We start from the raw sequence: 22214 nt of genomic DNA, 5'->3' as shown, positions 1-22214 counted from the left end.
TAGTGGTAAAGAACCTACCTGCCCATGCAGGAGATATAAGAGACTTGGGTTCAATCCCTGGGTCGGGAAGATCCTCTGGAGAAGGGAATGGCAACCCACTCCAGTTTTCTTGCCTAGAGAATCCCATGGACAGAGGAGCCCATAGACAGGCTACATTCCATAGGGTCGCAAAGAGTCGGACTTGGCCAAAGCAACTTAACACACACACACAGGTCATCAAAACTAAATGAGGCATAGTTTCTACCCTTGGCCAACATATAATCAGACATGAGCTCTCCTGTATGTCATAAAGAGTATAATTCACTTAAGAAATTACTTGATGTGAGTATAAGAATTCAAATTTGGTTGAATATTTCTATATTCTGCTATATAGAATATAGAAAAGCTTTAGGAAATAAACTGATATTCTCAGTTTTAAACAAGTTGAATTAAAGAACTCCATACACTTTCAGGTGAAAATATTCAATGCATTGAATACACAAACTTGAAGATGGGAGGGATGAATGGAAGCAAATATAGACCTTAAATTCTCATCATGTAAGTGGTGGTGGTAAACATATATGATGACACCAGAAAGAATGTGCAACAAGACAATGCAATAGAGAGGAAAAAAATTATTAGACACCTGGCTAACCAAAAGCTGAATCCCTGCTTGTTGAATCAAAACAAATTTCAGCTGATCACCAGTTTAAATCTAAGAAAATGAAACAGCTAAAGGACTATGAGAAAACTTGGCTAATGAAAGATAAAAGTCTTATAGATAAGGCCCTTTTATTTTTTTTTTAATTATTTTTTTTTTGATAAGGCCCTTTTAAAATGACATGTCAAATATAAAAGACACAGACACAAAAAGTAACAGATTTGATTATACAAAAATATAAAATTTCTGCACAGTATTAATATCACTAAAATTTTTTAAATGATTAATGAGCTGAAAAAGTTATTTACAACATATATGACAAAGGGTAATTTTCTTTATAAACAGAAATTTTACTGATCAAGAAAATGATGAAAAACAAAAACGAGCAAATGTAAAGAAAAATCAAGAGTTCATGATAAAAGAAATATAAATGGCTAATAAACATAAAAATATTCATCATTCTTCATAGTTTAAAAGTACATAATAAAACAACAATAATATATTATTCTCACTTATAAGAGTATCCCAGATTAAAAGTTAATTGTCCTCATTGTTAAGGAAAGGAGATGGGGAAATTTGCATTTTTGTACACTGATGGCAGTATAAATTGGAAGAAGTTTGAAGAACAATTTAATACTATATTTATCAAGATTTGAAATGTGCAAATCCTTTGTCCAAATAATTTCAGTGCCAAGATTTTATCCTACTGATGCATTTGAAAAAGTATGCCAAGATATATACACAAGGACTTTCATTATAGCATTATTTGTAAAACCAAAAATGGCCTAAATGCATAATAATGGGGAGTTGATTAAATAAATTATGGTTCCTCAAAGCAATGAAATATTACACAGCCATTAAAAAAGGAGAGTTCTAAACTAGTGATTACCAGTGGAGTGGTGGGGGTGCAATATAAAGGTGGGGGAGTGGGAGGCACAAATTATTGGGTATAAGACAGGCTCAAGGATGTAATACAACAAGGAGAATATAGTCAATATTTTATAATAACTGTAAATGGAAACTTACCTCTAAAATTGTATAAAATGAGCATTTTTTAAATGAAAATTTAGAAATCAATTAAACACAAAAAGGAGAGTTCTGTATGTGCTGATCTCCATCAAAATGAAAAACCACTGTATAGAATATGTCCCCATATAAAAGTTTAAGGAGTAAATTTTGCATATATGCTCTATATACAACATTTTCTAGAAGGAAACAAACTGATAATAGTGATTACCTTTGAAACAGTGGCTTGATGTAAAATTTTTGTTTTATAGCTTTCCAAATGCTTTAGATTTCTTTTACCACATATATTTATTACTTTTAAAAATGCAATTTGTTATTGGAAAAATGCAGATCCAATGAGTAAAATTTATGACAAAAATGAATTATCTTTGCTCTTGATTAGTTTTAATAAGTTTACTTTTCTTAGCAGAGGATAATTCTAAGGATTCCTGATGTGAATACACATACCCACACACTATGAAAACCATGGGAGCTATTTTTAATGCCATGTGAGATTTACATTCTTGTATGTGTTTCTACAAACTACAAATATAATATAATTAAAATATCACCAGAATTGATAGATCAATTCTAAGTCGCAATAGATTATATTCAAAGAAGTCAGTTTCATAGTTACTTTTCTAACCAGAGGTCCATGTATTAACTTTATCCATCGATAGTGAGTTTTTATTTTATCTGCCACAGAGATACCGCTTATTCAACGGCTGCTGGTGGACGACCAGGTGCTACCAAAGTTATGGTGGTTGTAACTGATGGTGAATCCCATGATGGTTCAAAGTTGAAAGCTGTGATTGATCAGTGTAACAAAGACAATATACTGAGGTTTGGCATAGCAGTAAGTGGCTTTTCTTTTTACTGGTCTTTCAGTTCATAGGGAAATATTCCTTTAAGACTATACTTTCTAATTGCCTGTTCATAGCTTCATATAAAAGAATATTTTTACTCTACCTCAGCATCTTGCTGACTTTGAGTCCTGCCAACCAAAAGAATATGGAAGTGTTGCTTGTTTTACTTCTCCAAAAGGCCTATTGTGTTAAAAAATAGTCTAGAAAATATTAACAGGAAAAGTGAAGAACAGCACTGATGGCCGTCTCCTCTCTTCCTCTGTTTTCAAGGTTCTTGGGTACTTAAACAGAAACGCTCTGGATACTAAAAATTTAATAAAAGAAATTAAAGCAATTGCCAGTATTCCAACAGAAAGACACTTTTTCAATGTCTCTGATGAAGCTGATCTACTAGAAAAGGCTGGGACAATTGGAGAACAAATTTTCAGCATTGAAGGTAAAAGAACTCCTTCTCAGAATTTTCTTTCAAAAACTTTTTTCAAGGATACAAACTTACGGTTACCAGCATATAAGGGGAATAGAAGGGATAAATTGGGGGATCGGGACTAACATATACACACTACTGTCTAAATAGACAATAAAGACCTACTGTATAGCACAGGGAACTCTACTCAATACTCTGTAATAGCCTATATGAGAAAAGAATCTAAAAAAGAGTACATATCTATATAATTAAATCACTTCGCTGTATAGCAGAAACTAACATGACATTATAATCAATTATACTCCAATAAAAATTTAAAAAATAAAAAATAAAGTAAAATGTTCTTTAAAAACCTTAAAAAATTCTTTATTACCACATGCTCTTTTAATTAATTGGCTTCCCTTGTGGCTCAGCTGGTAAAGAATCCGCCTGCAATAGGAGAGACCTGGGTTCTATCCCTTGGTTGGGAAGATCCCCTGGAGAAGGGAAAGGCTACTCACTCCAGTATTCTGGCCTGGAGAATTCCATGGACTCTATAGTCCATGGGGTCTCAGAGTCGGACACAACTGAGCAACTTTCACTTCACATATACCTTATACAAAGAGAACTCATAAATAGCATCAATAAGAAAAATAAAGAATGATGAATACATAGCTTATAAAGTAAAGTAAGTAAAGTAAAGCTGCTCAGTCATGTCCGATTCTGCGACTCGGAATTTTCCAGGCAAGAGTACTGGAGTGGGTTGCCATTTCCTTCTCCAGGGGATCTTCCCAACCCAGGGGTCGAACCTGGGTCTCCCGCATTCCAGGCAGATGCTTTACCATCTGAGCCACCAGGGAAGCCCCATACAAATGGTCAATAAACAAAGGAAAATGTTCCCAATTTTTAATTATTTTAAAATTTAAATTAAATCAATGTTTCTTTGTGCCTAAAAGACAACAAAGATTAGTAATGTTTAATCTTAGGGAGATTATGGATAAGCACAGAAGCTCATACACTATTGATAAGATTATAAATTGTATAATCTTTGGGAGCAGCAATGTCGTACAATCTATTATAATCATAAATAGTTTTACCTTTTTATACTGCTTCCATAATTTACACTGAAATTCTTAAATTTGTTTGCAGTAAGTATGTATACTTTTTAGGTTAGAAAAATACAGTGAAGATTTTTAATAGTTCAGATTTTGAGGAAACATTTACCAGATATATAATAATTTACTTCTGTGGCTGGGGAGGTCTAGTCACTGTAGAAATATCATATGTTTAAGACCTCACTGTAAGGAGGACTAGAAAACAATTCCCAGTTGGTAAAAAGTCCCACATGACCCAAATCCTAGTTCCTGATGGTTAACCCAAATAACTCTCAGCAATGGAGTGAATATTTTATTGAGCATCTGCTATGATCAAAGGGAATGCATACATTAAGTATTAATCCTTATAGTCAAATCTTTATCTCCTGATAGATTAAGTATTAATCCCTATAGTCAAATCTTTATCTCCTGATTATCCATGGGAAGCATCTATCCAAACATTTTTATTCTTCTCTACATTAATGTGACAGTCCACAAACTTTCCTTTTTGTGAAGATTAGTGAAATGTAACCACTTTGGCTGCCCTATATGGAAAAAGAGTTCTAAATGAGTCTTAGGGTGCTAGTGTCAGAGGTAAGCACATATGCAGAACTTGGACCAACCTCCAAATTGGTAACATTCCTACTCAATCTTGAATCCTGGTTCCTGAAGCCAAATCCAAATATCTGTCAACACAGTCTTCACCACAGATCAATTGCCTGGCTCCTCTAACTGTATCTGAGATATATGTGCATTTATTAGTACCAATATTTAAAAACTAAAAATTCAGTTAGGTCTTTAGCAAGTAACAATCATTTTAAAAAAGAAAAGATAATCGTGTCAGTTTTCATCTTACCTCATCCCCTATGTTGAGTGTTTCTTGATATCAGGAATTTCATAGTATACCAAAAAATACATTAATGCACAATCAAGATTAATGCCAACTTCAGATACTACCTGGGAAGCATTGTGGGTTTCTGCATGTGTTAGAACACTTCCCTAGAGATTCCTCCCTCTCAGAATCTGGCAACTCTGTACTTTTGAGTGGACATCAGAACCATGGGTGTGTGTATAGGCACCCGTGTTTGAAACTTTGATTTAAAATCGGTAACAGTGATATAATTTTTGAAACTGCTATTTCCCAGGTACAGTTCAAGGAGGAGACAACTTCCAAATGGAAATGTCACAAGTGGGATTCAGCGCGGAATACTCCCCTCAAAATGTGTGTATATCAGATAACTTCCAGGCATGCTGTCATTTGCCTTGACACTTCTGGACCCAGTAGCCTTGTCCTGAAATGGGAAAAACAGCCATCTAGTGATCATCAGTTCTCACTCCTAGTCATAGTCGTTTAGACTCTTTGTGCTGCTGGCTTATCATCTAAAAAACAGAGGTTAATAATGCCTTCCATACCCTATTTTACAGGGATTTTTTTAATGGAAAAAAATGATAATATACAAGAAAGCCTTTGAGTGCTCCAGGGGACAGGCAGTATATTAACTCAAGGTATTATTACTGTAGGAATTTTCTCTGTATCAATCAACTGCTGGAAAAGTTTGCTTAAAACACAAACTCTTTAAAAAAATAAGTAAATAAAACACAAACTCTTATCATCACTGTCATGGTTGAATTCTGAGTTATTTGAATACCTGTTTTTTAACAGCAGAGACAGAAAAATAGTTGAAAGAGTCAGGAGTTAGGGAAAGAGTGAGATGGGACATCTTAGCTCAGGGAAGTCCATTCTTTCTCAGAGACATCCATTTCACAGGTCTCTGATTCTAATCCTGCTCAGGATATGAGTGCAACAGTAGTAAAAGTGAAAGAGGCAGAGACAGGTAACCCTGGGAAATACTCAGGGAACAGGATTTGACTGGCTGAATAAAGGCCCAGGGTCAGTTTTTTTTGTTTTTTTGTAGAATAAAAGGTGCTAACATTTTCTGGATCACTAATCGTTAAGAGATGCTCCTAAAAGTTATGGTCTTTCCCTCAGAAAAAAAGTCAGTGAACCCACACAAAGAATTTTTCACACAATTTCCTGAAATTTTGTATAGTCCCTGAAGCCCCTTCCTGCACCCAGATTTCAGAGTCCAGGATTTATGACAATCATTCACATAATTTCATGGTCTCTTGTCTTCAGAATGGGACACGTTTATTTCCCTATTTTTTTTTAATGGCTTTGTATTTTTCATTCCAAAATCATACCTTGAAAACCATAATGGAGAAGAATATGGAAAATAATGTCTATATAATAGGATCACTTTGCTGTACAGCAGAAATTAATATGATGTTGTAAGTCAACTAGACTTCAAGAAAATACATTTTAAACAATAACAGCAAAACCCCAAAGTTGCATCTCTGATATTTTCTAAGATCAAAAACTTGTAAATAAGGACTTCCCTGGTGGTCCAGTGGTTAAGAATACTCCTTGCAATGCAGAGGACATGAGTTCAATCCCTGATCAGAGAACTAATATCTCACTTGTCCTGGAGCAGCTAAGCCCACCCACCACAACTAGAGAGCCCGAATGCCACAGCTAGAGAGTCTGCGTGCAGCAGCCAAAGATCTAGCCACAACTCAACCTAACACAGCCAAAATAAGTAAAATAATTAACTAATTAGTTAATCAGTTGATTAATTAATTTTTTCAAAAATTTAAAAACAAGTCCCATCCTGACCATCTGCTTCCTGTGATGACTTATAGCTTTGAATATTCAGATTGGGTTTTGAGCCAATCCCGAGTGGCCTGTCTTCTTTGGGCCTCCCCACTGGTGCTGACCAATGGCTGTTTTTCTTCCCATAGATGAAATATCATATCTTCAATTGCTTTCTGTAGCTGTGCCATTCGCAAATAGATGGGATAGGAGAGAGAGGAACGTTTGAGAAGGAGTTAAGAAGAAAGAGGGAAGGGACTGCTCTGGTGGTCCAGTGGTTAAGAATTTGCCTTCCAGTGCAGGGGGATGTGGGTTCAATCCCTGGTTGTGGAACTTAGACCACACATGCCACAGGGCAGCTAAGCCTGTGCACCGCAACTAGCGAGAACCACACACCGCAATGAAGACCCAGCACCACCAAAAAACAAATAAAGTGTTTAAAAGGAGAAAGAGGAAGGAAGTTGAAGATAAATCAGGTCAGAAGAGGGCCACCACATGGGTCTGGGGGAACAGTGTCCACCTCTCTTCCTCTGGCAGCAGCACTTCCTGTTTCTTGAGCGTGTCTCATAGCCTGAGCTCTTCTTAGGAACACGTTAGGCCAGAGGCTCCCTTCTTGACTGCTTTCTAAAGGCTTACAACTGTTCAGCATTTACAGATGTGCGCCTTTGCATGGAAACTGGAAGATGGCTATGTGCCCCTCCTGTACTGTAGTACAGATTTATCTTTAAAATGTGTTGTACTAAACAAAGCCCAAAGTAATATAGCCCATGGGAAGGCTTCTTTTCCAGCACAAAATGTATCAAAACAATTTGGAGATATATCAACATATGATTTGTTAAAAAACCAAAATTCAGCTGAGTGAATCTGAAGATCTAATTGGCTTTATTCAATGATTCATGGGATTCTCTCATAACTCAGTTGGTAAAGAATCTGCCTGCAATGCTGGAGACCTAGGTTTGATCCCTGGGTCGGGAAGATCCCCTGGAGAAGGAAATGGCAACCCACTCCAGTATTCTTGCCTGGAAAATCCCGTGGACAAAGGAGCCTGGCAGTCTACAGTTCATGGGGTTGTAAGAGACGTACATGACTTAGCGACTAAACCACCACCATGATTCATGAATTGGGCAGCATTTCATTAAGCAAACAGAAAGATGCTCTAAGGAGCTGTAGAAAATGGAAGGCTTTTATGGGCAGAAGGGGAAATGGTCAGACTGTTTCAGGCACAGTCACCTTCACATAGGGGACAGAAGGCGTCTCTCAGGTGATTACCTCACTAGTGCTGACCAGGGAATTCCAAAGTGACATTTAAGACGACCTTCCTGGGAGAGGTTGAAGTTGCAATTAGGTTAGGTAAGGTCTGGGTTTGATGACGTAGACTTGGCACAGGTGATTCCATTTTTGACCTGTTGTCTCTCTTTTCTAAGCAATTCATGTATATTTTGCTTCATCATGCTTAGTTTGTTTGTTATTTTTCTTCTGTAAATTTAGACCATTTGTTTTGATGTTTTGTCCACCCGACACTCTTATGCCTTACAGGTGATTTAAGGCTTCTCATTTTTCAATTATTGTAGAATATTCTGATGCTGGGTGCAGTAGGAGCTTATGACTGGAGTGGGACTGTGGTCCAGAAGACACTTCATGGACATCTGATCTTTTCTAAACAAGCGTTTGAACAAATTCTGCAAGACAGAAATCACAGTTCATATTTAGGTAAGACCTACCAGCACTTGGCTCAGCACATTTAAGTTGCTTCCTTTAAACTAGTCTCTTGTTGAATTTCAGGATCAGTTCAGCAAAGCACTTGAGCTGTCATCTAATTACGCATATTTCAGCTGCCTCTTTGCCAGTCAGGCCTTAGCCCATAACTACTTAATGAAACACTGCATGTTAGACTCGTTAATCTCTTCTGGTTGTTCCAGCAGTTGTTAATCCTGGGGCATGACTGTTTCTCCAAAATAGAAATAGTATGTAAAAGTCAAAACCATAAGTGGTAGTCTTACCAATGTTTTTGTTCATGTAATAGGTAGTCACCAATTTTGAGCACCTACTATGGGGCAATCCCTGAGTTGGCTATTCTATCTACATAATATTTAAATACTTCCAACTATCCTTTGAAGGGAGTACTACTATCCTCATTTTATCTTTCCGAAGAGGTTAATTACTTGCTCAAAGATAAAAAACTTAACAGGTGGCAAGTCCAAACTTTGAACCGGAGACTGACACCAAAGGAGGAGGATGTGACCTTCATGTTATACTCAGGAGCATGAGCAGCCGTGCGTCACACTAACAAAAGGGACCTCTGATCATCTCTGCTAGCTTCACAAGCTTATCTGGCCAAGATATTCAACAGTACCTACTCTGTAACCCCTTCTCTCCTAGGTTACTCTGTGGCTTCAATTTCTACTGGGAACAGTGTCCACTTTGTTGCTGGTGCTCCTCGAGCAAATTATACTGGCCAGATAGTGCTATACAGTGTTAATGGGAATGGCAATGTCACAGTTATTCAATCTCACAGAGGTGACCAGGTAAATTTTGTTGTTTAAGCAGGTGAAATTAATTTCATGGACAACCGGGACTTGTGGGAAGGGAGGAGTTAGTAGAAATGGAAACTAACATTTATTGAGTGCCCACCCTGTAGCTGCCTCTGTGGTTTGTGTTTACTTGAATATTCCTCAAATATTCACAACAATACTGAGATCTACCATCCCCTGTTGACTAGCTGCGGAGAGTTTAACTACCTAAGGCTACATAGCTTTCATGGGGTTGAGTTGTCATTAAAGCCCAATGATGACAGACACCTAACCACTGCTTTGTAGGCAAGCTCCAACAGGAACCAAGGACTGGAGAAGGAACGAGTAGGCAGAGGGAGCAGTATCTCGTTAGACTGAGCTACGACATCGGGGCCTGTAAAGGTGTCCGTGGCTCTGACACTTCTAAATGTCAAAAAGTTGGACATTTCTGAAAGTAAAGCAGCTCTCTTCTCTGTCACTTTCTTCTGATATGTGGCAGTTTGGTAGTGAGGACCGGTGACGCCTCCCAGTCATGGTCCACGAGAACAAAAGCCAGCCTATAGATTCCTATTTTCTTGCTAAGTAGTTTTGACTCCTGAGCTTAGCACATATTTAAAATGCACATCACTGTACTCCAACGACCAACAGAAAATTTTCTTCCTTAAATCAGAGAAACTGATTATCTACAGATTTCCCTTCTCTGGGATTAAATATGATTCACTGTCTCTATGGATTTTCCTGGAGGAAGAAGATATGAGTCTTTGACTTCCTTGACCACAAATCCACTGTGGTCATACATTTCCCTCCTGTTTAATATTTTAAAGTTTATGGTCTTCCCTGGTGGCTCAGACGGTAAAGAATCCTCCTGCAATGTGGGAGACCTGGGTTCTATCCTTGGGTCAGGAAAATCCCCTGGAGAAGGGAATGGCAACCCACTCCAGTATTCTTGCCTGGAGAATGCCATGGACAGAGGAGTCTGATGGGCTACAGTCCATGGGGTTGGACACGACTGAGTGACTAACACTTTCACTTTCTGTTATGTTTTATCACAGAAGTCCTGTTATTTGTTCAACCTCCCTCTTCCCTGCCAGCCTTTGTCTACAACATCTCATAAAGCTTCTAAGTGTCCCTTAAGTGTGGTCTTTTACCCACCAGCATCAGAAATACCTGGAGTGCTTACTTAAAATACTGTTTTCTTGATTGCCCAATAGACATTGCATCAGAATCTCTGGAAATGGCTCTTGGGAATCTGTATTTTACAGGTGCTTTTTTGGTGATTTTTGTGCACCCTAAGTGCTAAGAAGCAAGTGTTAGATTGTGACACAAACAGAGAGAAGGGGTGATGTTATCTATCTTTATGTTCCTAGCACCTTACAGGCAACAGATGCTCAATTTTTGCTTGTTGAATGAGTAAATAAGTTTAGTGTAATAGTAAGAGTAGAAGAATCCTAGTGTTGATATGCTTTATTCCTCCAGATTGGCTCCTATTTCGGTAGTGTGCTGTGTGCAGTCGATGTGAATAAGGACACCATTACAGATGTGCTGTTGGTAGGTGCGCCAATGTACATGAATGACCTAAAGAAAGAGGAAGGAAGAGTCTACCTGTTTACTATCACAAAGGTAAAAAAAAAATATTAAACTGATTTCCTTTGATTTGCTTTAGTATTGGTAAATAAAAGTGAATCTTCATTTTTACAGATTAAAGAATGTTTATTATTGAATAAAAGTATGGTTTATATTTCATTTTGAGGATGTCACCATTAAGTTACAGTTTTAAAAATCACATTGAAAAGCATAACCTAGAACTTAATGTATAGTGTCCTGCCATCTTCCACAGGAGGTCTTTGAATACATATTTTCTTTACAAATAAAGTTATTATAAATGCATGTTGTTTTTTGAAATACATACACACATGCATATACATCTGTGTATTTCCCAAATATCTCATTCAATTACTCCTCTTTGCTATAAAGATATAACAATAACAAGGCAAAGCTGCTTTGTTGACATTTTACAATGGTAAGGACAAATTGTACCAGGCACTCTAGAAGTAGCCATATAATCCTATACGATTTCTACATTAGTTTGTCAGAAAATTCCATTGCTTGGTGTATCATTTATGTATATATCCAAATCTTGGGAATTCCAGTTCTTGCACATAGAACTGAGCATACTCTAACAGGGAAAAGCCTAGTTTTTCCAACTTATAGACTTAAATCTCTAAATCCATGCACATAATTACAGTTAGCTTAGTGAAACCTGAAAAGAAAACTAAAATTAAAGGCACAGATTGACATAGAAGATTAGATGGCTAGATAAGGAAAGGATGGAAAAAGAGAAGCTGATATTAATGTAGTAAATGTTATATTTAACTGTTGCAATATTTTGTCCTACATTATTTATTTAAATTAATATAACAACAACAAAAAATAACAGTTAGCCCTTAAACAGAAGCAATTAAAACAATTTTAAAGCATATAAAGAAAGTGTAATTAAGTATTTAATAAGGGAAGAGCATATCTACTTGTTTGAAAATTTAACAAATCCCCAACTTCTTAAATGTTTCTTGCTAGTCAGATATTCTGAATATTATTAATTGCTAAAGGTGAAATGATCTTTCAGTATTTTACCAGACTCAGTAATAAATTAATTTCTGTAAGATTATTATAGAGGAGAAAGAATCAAAACAGACTCAGTTTCATGGCTGAAGAGCATTGCTTTCTTATGAAGTCATAAAATAGTTCCATTCTTGATTTCAAAATCTGCAACAACAACAAAAAAAGAACCCACAATTGTATCTTTTACAGGAAAATGTCTTTTCTTTGGCAGAAATATTCAGTGTTTTATATAATGGAATATTAACAATCTCATCTTTCACTTCCTATACCATTATAATTATGCCACTGTTGTTCAATAGCTTTTAAGTAAAAGACTACATTAAGATATTGTGTTTTGTTTCTACCTTAATTTTATTGTAGAGTTTAGTAGATTTTTACCAGAAATTTTTTAAATCAAAAAATTTTGAAAACAGATGAGTGAAGATCCTAATATTAAGGGGAAAAAAGACAAAGAAATGGACACTCTTATATAGGTTGTGCAGCCAGCCTACATAAAAGAATTGCTTCTTTTCACCTTGGTTTATGAGCAGATAGCCTATGACCTTATTTTCAGTATGGCACAGTGATTCATTTGTACATAGGTAGGTATGTAGATAGATAGATTCTTTTTCAGATTCTTTTCCTTTTTAGGTAACTAAAACTATTGAATATAATTCCTTGTGCCATACAATACGTCCTTGGTTATCTATTTTATACCTATATTTATACTACTATAAATATATAGTAGTATATATTTATTAATGTAAGGTTGGCTTTAATTGTCCCCCTTTTCCCTCTCTGCAAGGGTATTTTGAATTGGCACCAATTTCTGGAAGGCCCCAAGGGTCTTGAAAATGCTCGATTTGGTTCAGCAATTGCAGCTCTTTCAGACATCAACATGGATGGCTTTAATGACGTGATTGTTGGTTCACCTTTGGAAAATCAGAACTCTGGAGCTGTGTACATCTACAACGGTCATGAGGGCATGATTCGCTTGAGGTATTCTCAGGTAATCCATAGTTTTATGGTGATTTGTTTACATGTGAGTGAGTTACATTGTGTTAGAGCTAAAGAGTATTATGTGAACCATCCAGTCCATCCCTCTTACTTTATAACCTAATTCACTTATTCATCAGATACTTAGTGAGCCCCTACTGTGTGTCAAGCCCTGTCTACTCTCACTGCTTTGTGCTGGCTTGTTATTTTATGTGAGAGATTTATGCTGTTTGCTTTGATGAAAATGTGGTTGCAAGAATAATAATCAGATCAGATGAGCTATGAAAAATCAATGGAGTTCTGTGGAGAATAAAACAATCTGAGAAATGGCCATAGAAAGAATATACCAGGGCAATGTAGATGCTTTTTTCTGTTTCAGTTGTCCCGAGCTATAATTTCATCTCAAACTTGCTCTTTTAGAAAATCTTGGGGTCCGACAGAGCCTTTAGTAGTCACCTCCAGTACTTTGGGAGATCCCTGGATGGCTATGGAGATTTAAATGGGGACTCCATCACCGATGTGTCCGTGGGGGCCTTTGGACAGGTCGTTCAGCTCTGGTGAGTCATTGAGAGCCAGACACAAACTAGTTAAGGAACACATGGCCTGCTAAGTAGAACAGATTGCTTTGCTAGTATTGTGAAAATGTCACAGGCATTATATAACACTATAAGACATTTGTATGTCATAGTTTGCATAGAGGAAGGAGTATGTTTTTCCTGGTAGGAAAAAAAAAATTCTTGCTTAACATTAGAACCAAGTCTCTCTCCTCTTTAAAATGAACAGGAAAAGTGTATTGAAAAGATAAAGCTCTTGAAATGGTATTAAGGATATTTCTGATTATTATCTTTTTATTACCTCAACTTGTAGAAAAGAATTCTCATGAGAATGCTCTAAAAATACTGAATACCAAGGCCATACAAGTGAAGTACAACTTCTCCTGTGGTTAAAAGGTATCTTTTACAATTATTAGTCATAAACAAGAAGCCATTATTTAGGTTTAGCTGACCTCTCATTGACCGCAGGAGGAGTTGAAGAGCAGGGGGGAACAATAAGGGATTCAAGAGCCAAGTGAGTAAGGGTAAAAATAAATATATTGAGCTGGTGAAGGAATGGAACCAGAAAGAAACTGAGAATTCTGTCAGGAGTCTCCAAGAAAATATAGTTCACTTATCCATTCATGTCTGTTGAAAAATATGCTTTAAATGTCCAAGTATGTGAAGAACAGAAAGAAATTGGGTATTGAGTAGATCACACTCTGAGTTCAATGAAACTATTTACAATATCTCACTTGCGCTTTTAAAGGATGAAATGCATTGTTTTTCGTGCATCATTTTTCTTTCAGCACACGACAGGCAGGTTCTTAGTTTCTCCACCAGAGATTGAACCTGTGCCCCTTGAAGTGGAAGCACGGAGCCTTAACCACTGGACCACCAAGAAGTTCCTTAGTGCGGAGGTCCCCAACCACTAGTCCATGTTAGAAACCAGGCCACACAGCAGGAGGTGAGCAGATGAGGCTTCATCTGCCGCTCCGTTACTGGTGTGAACCATCTCCCTCCCCTCTGCAGTCCGTGAAAAAATTGTTTTCCACGAAACCAGTTCCTGCTGCCAAAAAAGTTGGGGACCACTGCCTTAGTGCATCATTTTAATGAAATCTTCATGTGGAAGAAATAAAACTCAAATGTAATATTTAAGGCTTTGAAAAAAAGAAAATGTATTTACTGAATAAAATCAGTTAAGAGTAGCATTAGAAAAATACAAGGTGTGATGACATAATTATATGGCTGCTTTGGAAACAGTTTTGTAAGAAGTCATACCTTTCAGTGAACTTACCCCTGTGGCCACCTTGGTAGGCCTCATGTGTGGTAGGCCATATACTTCCTATACTGTGACATTCCCTTTAAAGATAGCCCATGATGGCCAAACTTTTTTCTTTGAAGGTAAGTTTGATTCATCTAAAAAGTCAAGATACAAGGAGTTAAATCCATTTTTTGAAGGGAGCAGTTAAACTAGGTTAATGCTGTTTTGTGGTCACATTCCTACAAGGTGCTAAGACTAGTTTTTCTGGGTAGCTTCCTGAGAATAATTTTTTTTAAACATTGGTCTTTCAGGTCACAGAGCATTGCTGATGTATCTGTAGATGCTTCATTCACACCAAAAAAAATCACTTTGCTCAACAAAAATGCTGAGATAAAACTTAAACTCTGCTTCAGTGCTAAGTTTAGACCTACTAATCAAAACAATCAAGTGGGTGAGTAAACATGAAATAATCTGCACAAGAGATAGGTTTGCTTATAGAGTTTCAGTCCTGATTTAAACTATGCTTGGGATGTGGAAACCGAAAGAAACAAGGGTCTTGCAGACACTTGAATTGCCATATATTTGAGGTGCCTGAGAATGGTTAATTAGGTGTGGAAGGTGTTTTAGATCTTCCTCTGTCATCCTTAGAAGGTCACATTCTGCTGCAGAAAGTCATAAAATCAATGACATAATTGTGGCCTCTTCCAGTCTATCCTTTAAGTAAGTTTCTCTTACCCATACGTTCCTAACAGAAAACCATGGGCACATGCAAATTACATTGAACTTGAGTCTGTATTAGTTGAGTCCACGGTGAGTTGGCTATGCCATAATAGAGTGTGTTCAGTATGAGGATAAAATATTTCTATTCTTGAAAGTTTAAGAAGCATGAAATAATGAGAGAGAAAGTATAAAACAATGTATAATTTGTGCCCAGAGTTTTATATTTTCTAAATAATCCATTATGTGAACCGAGAACTTTCAGATGTATAAGCTGGATTCAGAAAAGGCAGAGGAACTAGAGGTCAAATTGCCAACATCCATTGGATCACAGAGAAAGCAAGGGAATTCCAGAAAAGCATCTACTTCTGCTTCATTGACTACACTGAAGCCTTTGACTGTGTGGATTACAACAAACTGGAAAATTCTTAAAGAGATGGGAATATCAGACCACCTTACCTGCCTCCTGCAAAACCTGTATGCAGGTCAAGAAGCAACAGTTAGAACCTTACATGGAACAACTCACTGGTTCAAAATTGGGAAAGGAGTATGTCAAGGCTGTATATTGTCACCCTGCTTATTTAACTTCTATGCAGAGTACATCATGTGGAAGGCCAAGTCGGATGAATCACAAGCTGGAATCAAGACTGTAGGGAGAAATGTCAACAACCTCAAATATGCAGATAATACCACTTTAATGGCGGAAAACAAAGAGGAACCTAAAGAGCATCTTGATGAAGGTGAAAGAGGAGAGTGAAAAAGCTGGCTTGAAACTCAACATTCAAACAATGAAGATCATGGCATCTGGTCCCATCACTTCATGGCAAATAGATGGGGAAACAGTGGAAGATTTTATTTTCTTGGGCTCCAAATTCACTGCAGATGGTGACTACAGCCATGAAATTAAAAGATGCCTGCTCCTTGGAAGAAAAGCTATGATCAACCTAGACAACATATTAAAAAGCAGATATGTCACTTTGCCAACAAAGATCCATATAGTCAAAGCTGTGGTTTTTCCAGTAATCATGTACAGATGTGAGAGCTAGACCATAATGAAGACTGAGCACCAAAGAATTGATGCTTTTGAACTGTGATGCTGAAGAAGACTCTTGAGAGTCCCTTAGACAGCAAAGAGATGAAACCAGTGAATCCTAAAGGAAATAAACCCTGAATAGTCATTGGAAGGACTGATGCTGAAGCTGAAACTCCAATACTTTGGCCACCTGATGCAAAGAGCTGACTCATTGGAAAAGACCCTGATGCTGGGAAAGAGTGAAAGCAGGAGGAGAAGGGGGCGACAGAGGATGAGATGGCTGGATGACATCACCAACTCAGTGGACATGAGTTTGAGCAATCTCAGGGAGATAGCGAAGGATAGAGGAACCTGGTGTGCTACAGTCCATGAGGTTGCAAAGAGTTAGACATGACTTAGTGACTGAACAATAACAACAAATAATCCAGTGAAGTGAGGGAAAGTCTGAGAGTAAGGAAGACTGTGGGCAGTCTTACTCTCTCTAGATTGGTCCAGTTGTCTTTGGCATCCTGGCTGAGGTCCTACAATTCCCTGAAGTCTTTCTAACCACTGCATTTTACCTCCATCTCTCCTGCTCCAGTTATCTCAGTTCCTTCAATATGTAACCATTGATTTTTAGCACTTAATCCAATACTATTTTCTTTCATTTGCTGCCTTTTCATGGGTCCTCGTCCTTTTCATCAGATTTTTTTAAATTGAAGTGTAGTTGAATTACAATGTTGTGTTACTTACTGTTGTATAGCAAAGTGACTCAGTTATGCATACATACCCTCTCCATCAGATTTTGGCTCTAATTTTCAGAAACCTGTAGTTCCTTGTTATTCAGTCATTCAGTCGTGTCTGAGTGTTTGTAACCCGATGGACTGCAACACTCCAGGCCTCCCTGTCCTTCACCAACTCCCGGAGCATGCTCAAACTCATGTCCATTGAGTCGATGATACCATCCAACCATCTCGCCCTCTGTTGTCCCCTTCTCCTCCTGCCTTCAATCTTTCCCAGCATCAAAGTCTTCCCTAATAAGTCGACTCTTTGCTTCAGGTGGCTAAAGTATTGAAGTTTCAGCTTCAGCATCAGTCCTTTTAGTGAATATTCAGGGTTGATTTCTGTTAGGATTGACTACAGCTATTTTATTAGGTGGTGAACAAATTAACTTAAAGGGTAAAAATATAGAGGCAAGTTGTCACGATTCATAGAAGAAATAAGAAGGCTAGGAACACAAAGTTATATTAATGTCTTGACACGCCTTCCATAGTTCCTATTTTTCATATTCATCTGGCATTTTTCCTTTCAAGTGTTCAAACACTGACCCAGCTCTGAGGAGCACTTTTCACACACCTGCCTTTTAGCACATTCATCTGAGTAGCCATGAAAGTTGAGTTGGAAACCATTACTGTCTAAATATGAAATGGCTAGATGGGATGTACAGCATGGTGATTTTTGTTAATAATACTGTATTGTATACAGTTAGAAGAGACTAGATTTTAAAAGTTCTCACCACACACAAGAAATTGTAACTTTGTGAAGTGATGGGTATGTTAACTCACCTTTTTGTGGTAATTGTTTTGCAATGTATAAAATCACTATGTTGTATGCTTTAAACTTACACAATGTTATATGTTGATGATATCTTAATGAAGCTGGAGGAATAAAACATTAAATATAAAAAGTTAATTTGGAAAATCTATTCGTTGGCAGAAATGACAGGTAGGTAACCTCTGCTGTCCCAGAAGCATGGGTTTGTCTCAAGCTTCTTCTCCCAATTTTTGACTGTACTCCACCTCTTCTGTTACCACACACTTGAAGGGCATTTTCTGCTCTCAGAGAATTTTATTCCCTCCCACCTGTTGTCTAGGGTCTCACCATTGGGTACCTTTCCCTTTGAATCCTCTTCTTGATGCCTTAGGTCCACAGGGTCATGATCATTCGTCACTTACTTGCCTGGCAATAATAGTGTGTAAGACAGAAATCCCATCTCTATGACTTTGAAAAGTCAATTTACAAAGCATATGACTTCTATTATTTATTGCTTCAGATTCACACTCCAGTTTGAAGTTAATAACATAAAAAGGATTATCATATTGCCTATATAACTGTATCATTTTGGAAAAAATGAAATATTGTCATTCCACATGTACTAACTTTGTCCTAGCTACCATCTCTTCCCTGCCATTTCTTTTCCTTTGTGTTATTTTCACTACTTATTTGTAGTTCTTTTCCTTTGTATTTTATCTTTGTTAACCTCATGAAGTATTCAGAGCAAGAAAAATTATACATCACTTCTAGTAGGTATTTGAAAGGTCACATACAGAATGCTTTTGGAAGTATAGTTAACCTTTAAACTCTTGGTTCAGTTCAGTTGCTCAGTTGTGTCTGATTCTTTGTGACCCCATGGACTGCAGCATGACAGGCCTCCCTGTTCATCACCAACTCCCGGAGCTTACTCAAACTCATGTCCATTGCGTCGGTGATGGCATCCAACCATCTCATCCTCTGTCGTTCCCTTCCCCTCCTGCCTTCAATCTTTCCCAGCATCAGGGTCTTTTCAAATGAGTCAGTTCTTCTCATCAGGTGGCCAAAGTATTGGAGTTTCAGCTTCAGCATCAGTCCTTCCAATGAATATTCAGGACTCATTTCCTTTAGGATGGACTGGTTGGATCTCCTTGCAGTCGAAGGGACTCACAAGAGTCTTCTCCAATACCACAGTTCAAAAACATCAACTCTTGGAAATAATAAGACAGAATAATCCCAAGTAATGCAGTTGATGCTACTAACAGTATCAGATCTTCTCAGTGTTGGATGGGTAGCCAACAGATTTTATTGAAAGTTCTGATAGTTGGACATTAGCTACTGACATCAGTTTTTATCACATATGTTTCTCATTTCCATTTCCCTATGTTAGTATTATTATCTCTGTTTTATAGATGAAGAAATGGAGGTTCTAGGAGATTAAGAAAATTGCCTAAAGCTTGTCAATGATGAGACTAAGATTCAGAACAAGTCTGTCCAATTCAACACTTGTTATTGCAGTGTAGCATGACTTCCCCCAAGTAAGCTTTTGGAATATGCAAGGCACTGTACATTTCACCTTAGAATATCTGATTTAATCCTCAAATAACAGTGAATCCTCTAAACTGCGTAGAAATAGTAGGAACATGGGGTCTGGTTTCAGAATTACTCAAACTTTACTTCTGACCATGCCCTAGCTGTGTGAGCTGAGGTGAATTATTTTGAAAAACAGAATAATATTTTGTTAATTATCTGAAAATAGGATAATAATATCCATGTTTCAGGTTTATTGTAAAACTTACATAACATATAAGAATGTGTTCAATTGTAGGCCCTCAATAATAATTCCTTTCCTTTTCATGTCACCATGTTATGGACAATGAAATTGTTATTTGGGGAAATAATTTGACCAACTTCATTCAGTAGATTTCCCGGTGGCAAGTCTACTTTTCCTTCCACTGCATCAAATCACATTTCTTTGAATCACATTTCTTTGTATCCACAGTCAACATACATCATACCAGAGCTGCAGTTACAAAATATCACAGGCTAGCCATGGTTAACAGTCCATCAAAAGGAAGACTGGTTTTTGTTTTCCTGTAGTCAGAGATTTAACCCAGTAAGACGCGATAAAACAGGAATGCTTTTTCCTTAAAAATGGACTTGTAATGACATTTCTTTATGATTTTTATTATAGCCATTGTGTATAACATCACAATTGATGAAGACCAGTTTTCATCCAGAGTGATGTCCAGGGGGTTATTTAAGGAAAATAATGAAAGGTGTTTGCAGAAGACCATGATAGTAAGTCAAGTGCAGCGCTGTTCTGAGTACATCATCCACATACAGGTGAGCCTCAGAGTCATCTCTTCCATCTCCTTTCTTTTTAAAGACCAATGAATGGTGAAAGCCTGAATTGAAGGCTTATGAGTGAGAAGAACCCTTGCTCTTCTAATTAGTGCTTTTTTTTGGTCTATGAATAGGAGTATATTTCCTTTACACTAATCTGTATGGTCACATGCTATTTTATAAGTTAGTTGCATTAAATTTTACTTGGGATGGCAAGTAAAAGGGCTAAAAATAAGATTCTTCAAGAAATCAAAGACAGTGCTTTCTTAAATGTTTAGTAGGAAGAACTTTTAGTTGACAATAAATTTTATATTGACATTTTCATATCAGGAGAATATTTATTTATTTTTAAATGATTGAAAAGAATAACTCTAATTTCCCTTTTCATTTCTGGATTTAAATTGATATAGGTGAAGGATGGTAGATTATGAGGTAAAAATTCTTTGCTCTAATCTTATGCCCTAATTACTACAGTTCACATGGATTTTGAAATTCTCCAAAGTAGAAAAAGTGCTTCTCAGAAGAAAATTTCTAAAAAAGCTTATCTTATAAATTACATGACTATTTCCCCCCAAAAGCCAGGTTATAGTATTTAAAGTATAATTTATTCAGGAAACTATTTTTATAAGAGCTATTTAAGAACTTTTCCTAGACTGTGGTTCTCAAAGTTTAAGATACATAAGAATTGCCAAGGAAATTTTTATAAGATCTGTATGCTGGAAGCCCCCAGCAGAAATTCCCTTTCGATCCAGTGAATATGTCTAAGGGGCATCCCCAGACATTTCTCAAGTAGATGGGTGATACAGAAATCGCATCTCAAGAAGTGCTAAGAGTTGAAAGAACAAAGAGTTGGATGAACTAAAATCAGTTGAGTAATTTATTGTTTGAGTTGAAGATTTCTTCTTTGTGAAGGCCTGGACATTTTTTGTTGATAATGTGCCAGTTATGCAGCTTCTTTAAAGGAATAAAAGCCAGATTCCATTCTCTCTTATCCTTGTGCTAAGTGGTGGGTCAAATTAAACATGTAATCCATTGTGGGGGAACTAAGACAGCCAGGATGTAGTGTATGTATGTATATATATAAACTGGAGAAAGAAATGGCAACCCACCCCAGTATTCTCGCCTGGAGAATTCCATGAACAGTGGACCCTGGCAGGCTACAGTTCATGAAGTCACAGAGTCAGACATGACTGAGTGACCAAACTACTACGTGTGTATAAACACATCTCCTATTCTCCCCCATGTGTACATGTGAAGTTTTTACAAGGTGTGTATAATTGTGGTCAGCTGAGAGGTGTTGTTCCAGGTAACACCGTATTTGCTATCAATGCCAAAGTCCATCCTATGTGCCAGCCCTGCAGCTGAGGATACGTTTCCTTGTAGTCAGGAAGTCACTGCCCCCACCCCCCACCCCCTGTCCAAAGGGCTCAAGACAGAAGTCCTGTTGAGATAAAGATATCACTCCTAAAAAAAGGAAAATTTGATTTTTAGTGCTTACCAATGTACAGGCATTCTTCTTTCTTGAAGAAGAATGCTAGATGGTGTCTGCAGCCCTGATTTGGCATTATTTTCATTGTTCAATAGATGGGAAAACCTCAAAAACTAGAAGCAGCCCAGGCCTCTTGGAGCATTGCAAATCCTCCACCATCTTTACTAGAGATAAAGAGGAACTTTCCTACTTACAGCTGGACAGAGTTGGTTTTAACGCCTGCTGAGTGATACGTGCATCATCTTCTACATGCGAAAGAGCCCTAACAGACAGCTAGGCTGGAAATTGGGGAGCTTAGTTTCGCGTATGGGAAGCACTTTCATCTGGTTTTGTAGACTGGAGACTAGGGAGGGGGGTGCCCTTGTTCATTCCTGACAGTGAACCCTGGGCACTTTCCCTTCCGGGTCATGATATTCTCTTCCAGAGATCTGGTCAGGACACCTATAGATGCCAAAAGTCTTGGCAGTAGGAATGGGAAGAACATGGCCAACAACCCAAGAGCTGAGTACTGACAGAGGGATCTTCTGAGCATTGAAAACTGGATATCTTATGTAAATATTG

General features: G+C 37.4%; 1 protein-coding gene and 1 non-coding gene across 2 annotated transcripts in view; one reads left to right on the top strand and one right to left on the bottom strand.

Annotated features, from left to right (window-relative positions):
* ITGA2 (integrin subunit alpha 2) overlaps positions 1–22214 on the top strand; it is a 105373-nt gene that overhangs the window by 62174 nt on the left and 20985 nt on the right. Inside the window, exons 8-17 of the mRNA XM_043488539.1 lie at positions 2351–2501; positions 2782–2947; positions 5154–5230; positions 8230–8368; positions 9038–9183; positions 10645–10788; positions 12572–12775; positions 13183–13319; positions 14871–15010; positions 20013–20164. Of these exons, the coding sequence (XP_043344474.1) occupies positions 2351–2501; positions 2782–2947; positions 5154–5230; positions 8230–8368; positions 9038–9183; positions 10645–10788; positions 12572–12775; positions 13183–13319; positions 14871–15010; positions 20013–20164 (1456 nt within the window). The remainder of the gene's footprint in view (positions 1–2350; positions 2502–2781; positions 2948–5153; positions 5231–8229; positions 8369–9037; positions 9184–10644; positions 10789–12571; positions 12776–13182; positions 13320–14870; positions 15011–20012; positions 20165–22214) is intronic.
* TRNAS-GGA lies at positions 3703–3774 on the bottom strand. The gene has a single exon. It is a non-coding gene; the product is annotated as a tRNA-Ser (tRNA).

The sequence above is a fragment of the Cervus canadensis genome, chromosome 16 (genome assembly GCF_019320065.1).
Source record: "Cervus canadensis isolate Bull #8, Minnesota chromosome 16, ASM1932006v1, whole genome shotgun sequence".
NCBI classification, from domain to species: domain Eukaryota; kingdom Metazoa; phylum Chordata; class Mammalia; order Artiodactyla; family Cervidae; genus Cervus; species Cervus canadensis.
The sequence above is the reverse complement of the archived record's forward strand: the minus strand, read 5'-3'. Positions and strand labels throughout refer to the sequence as shown.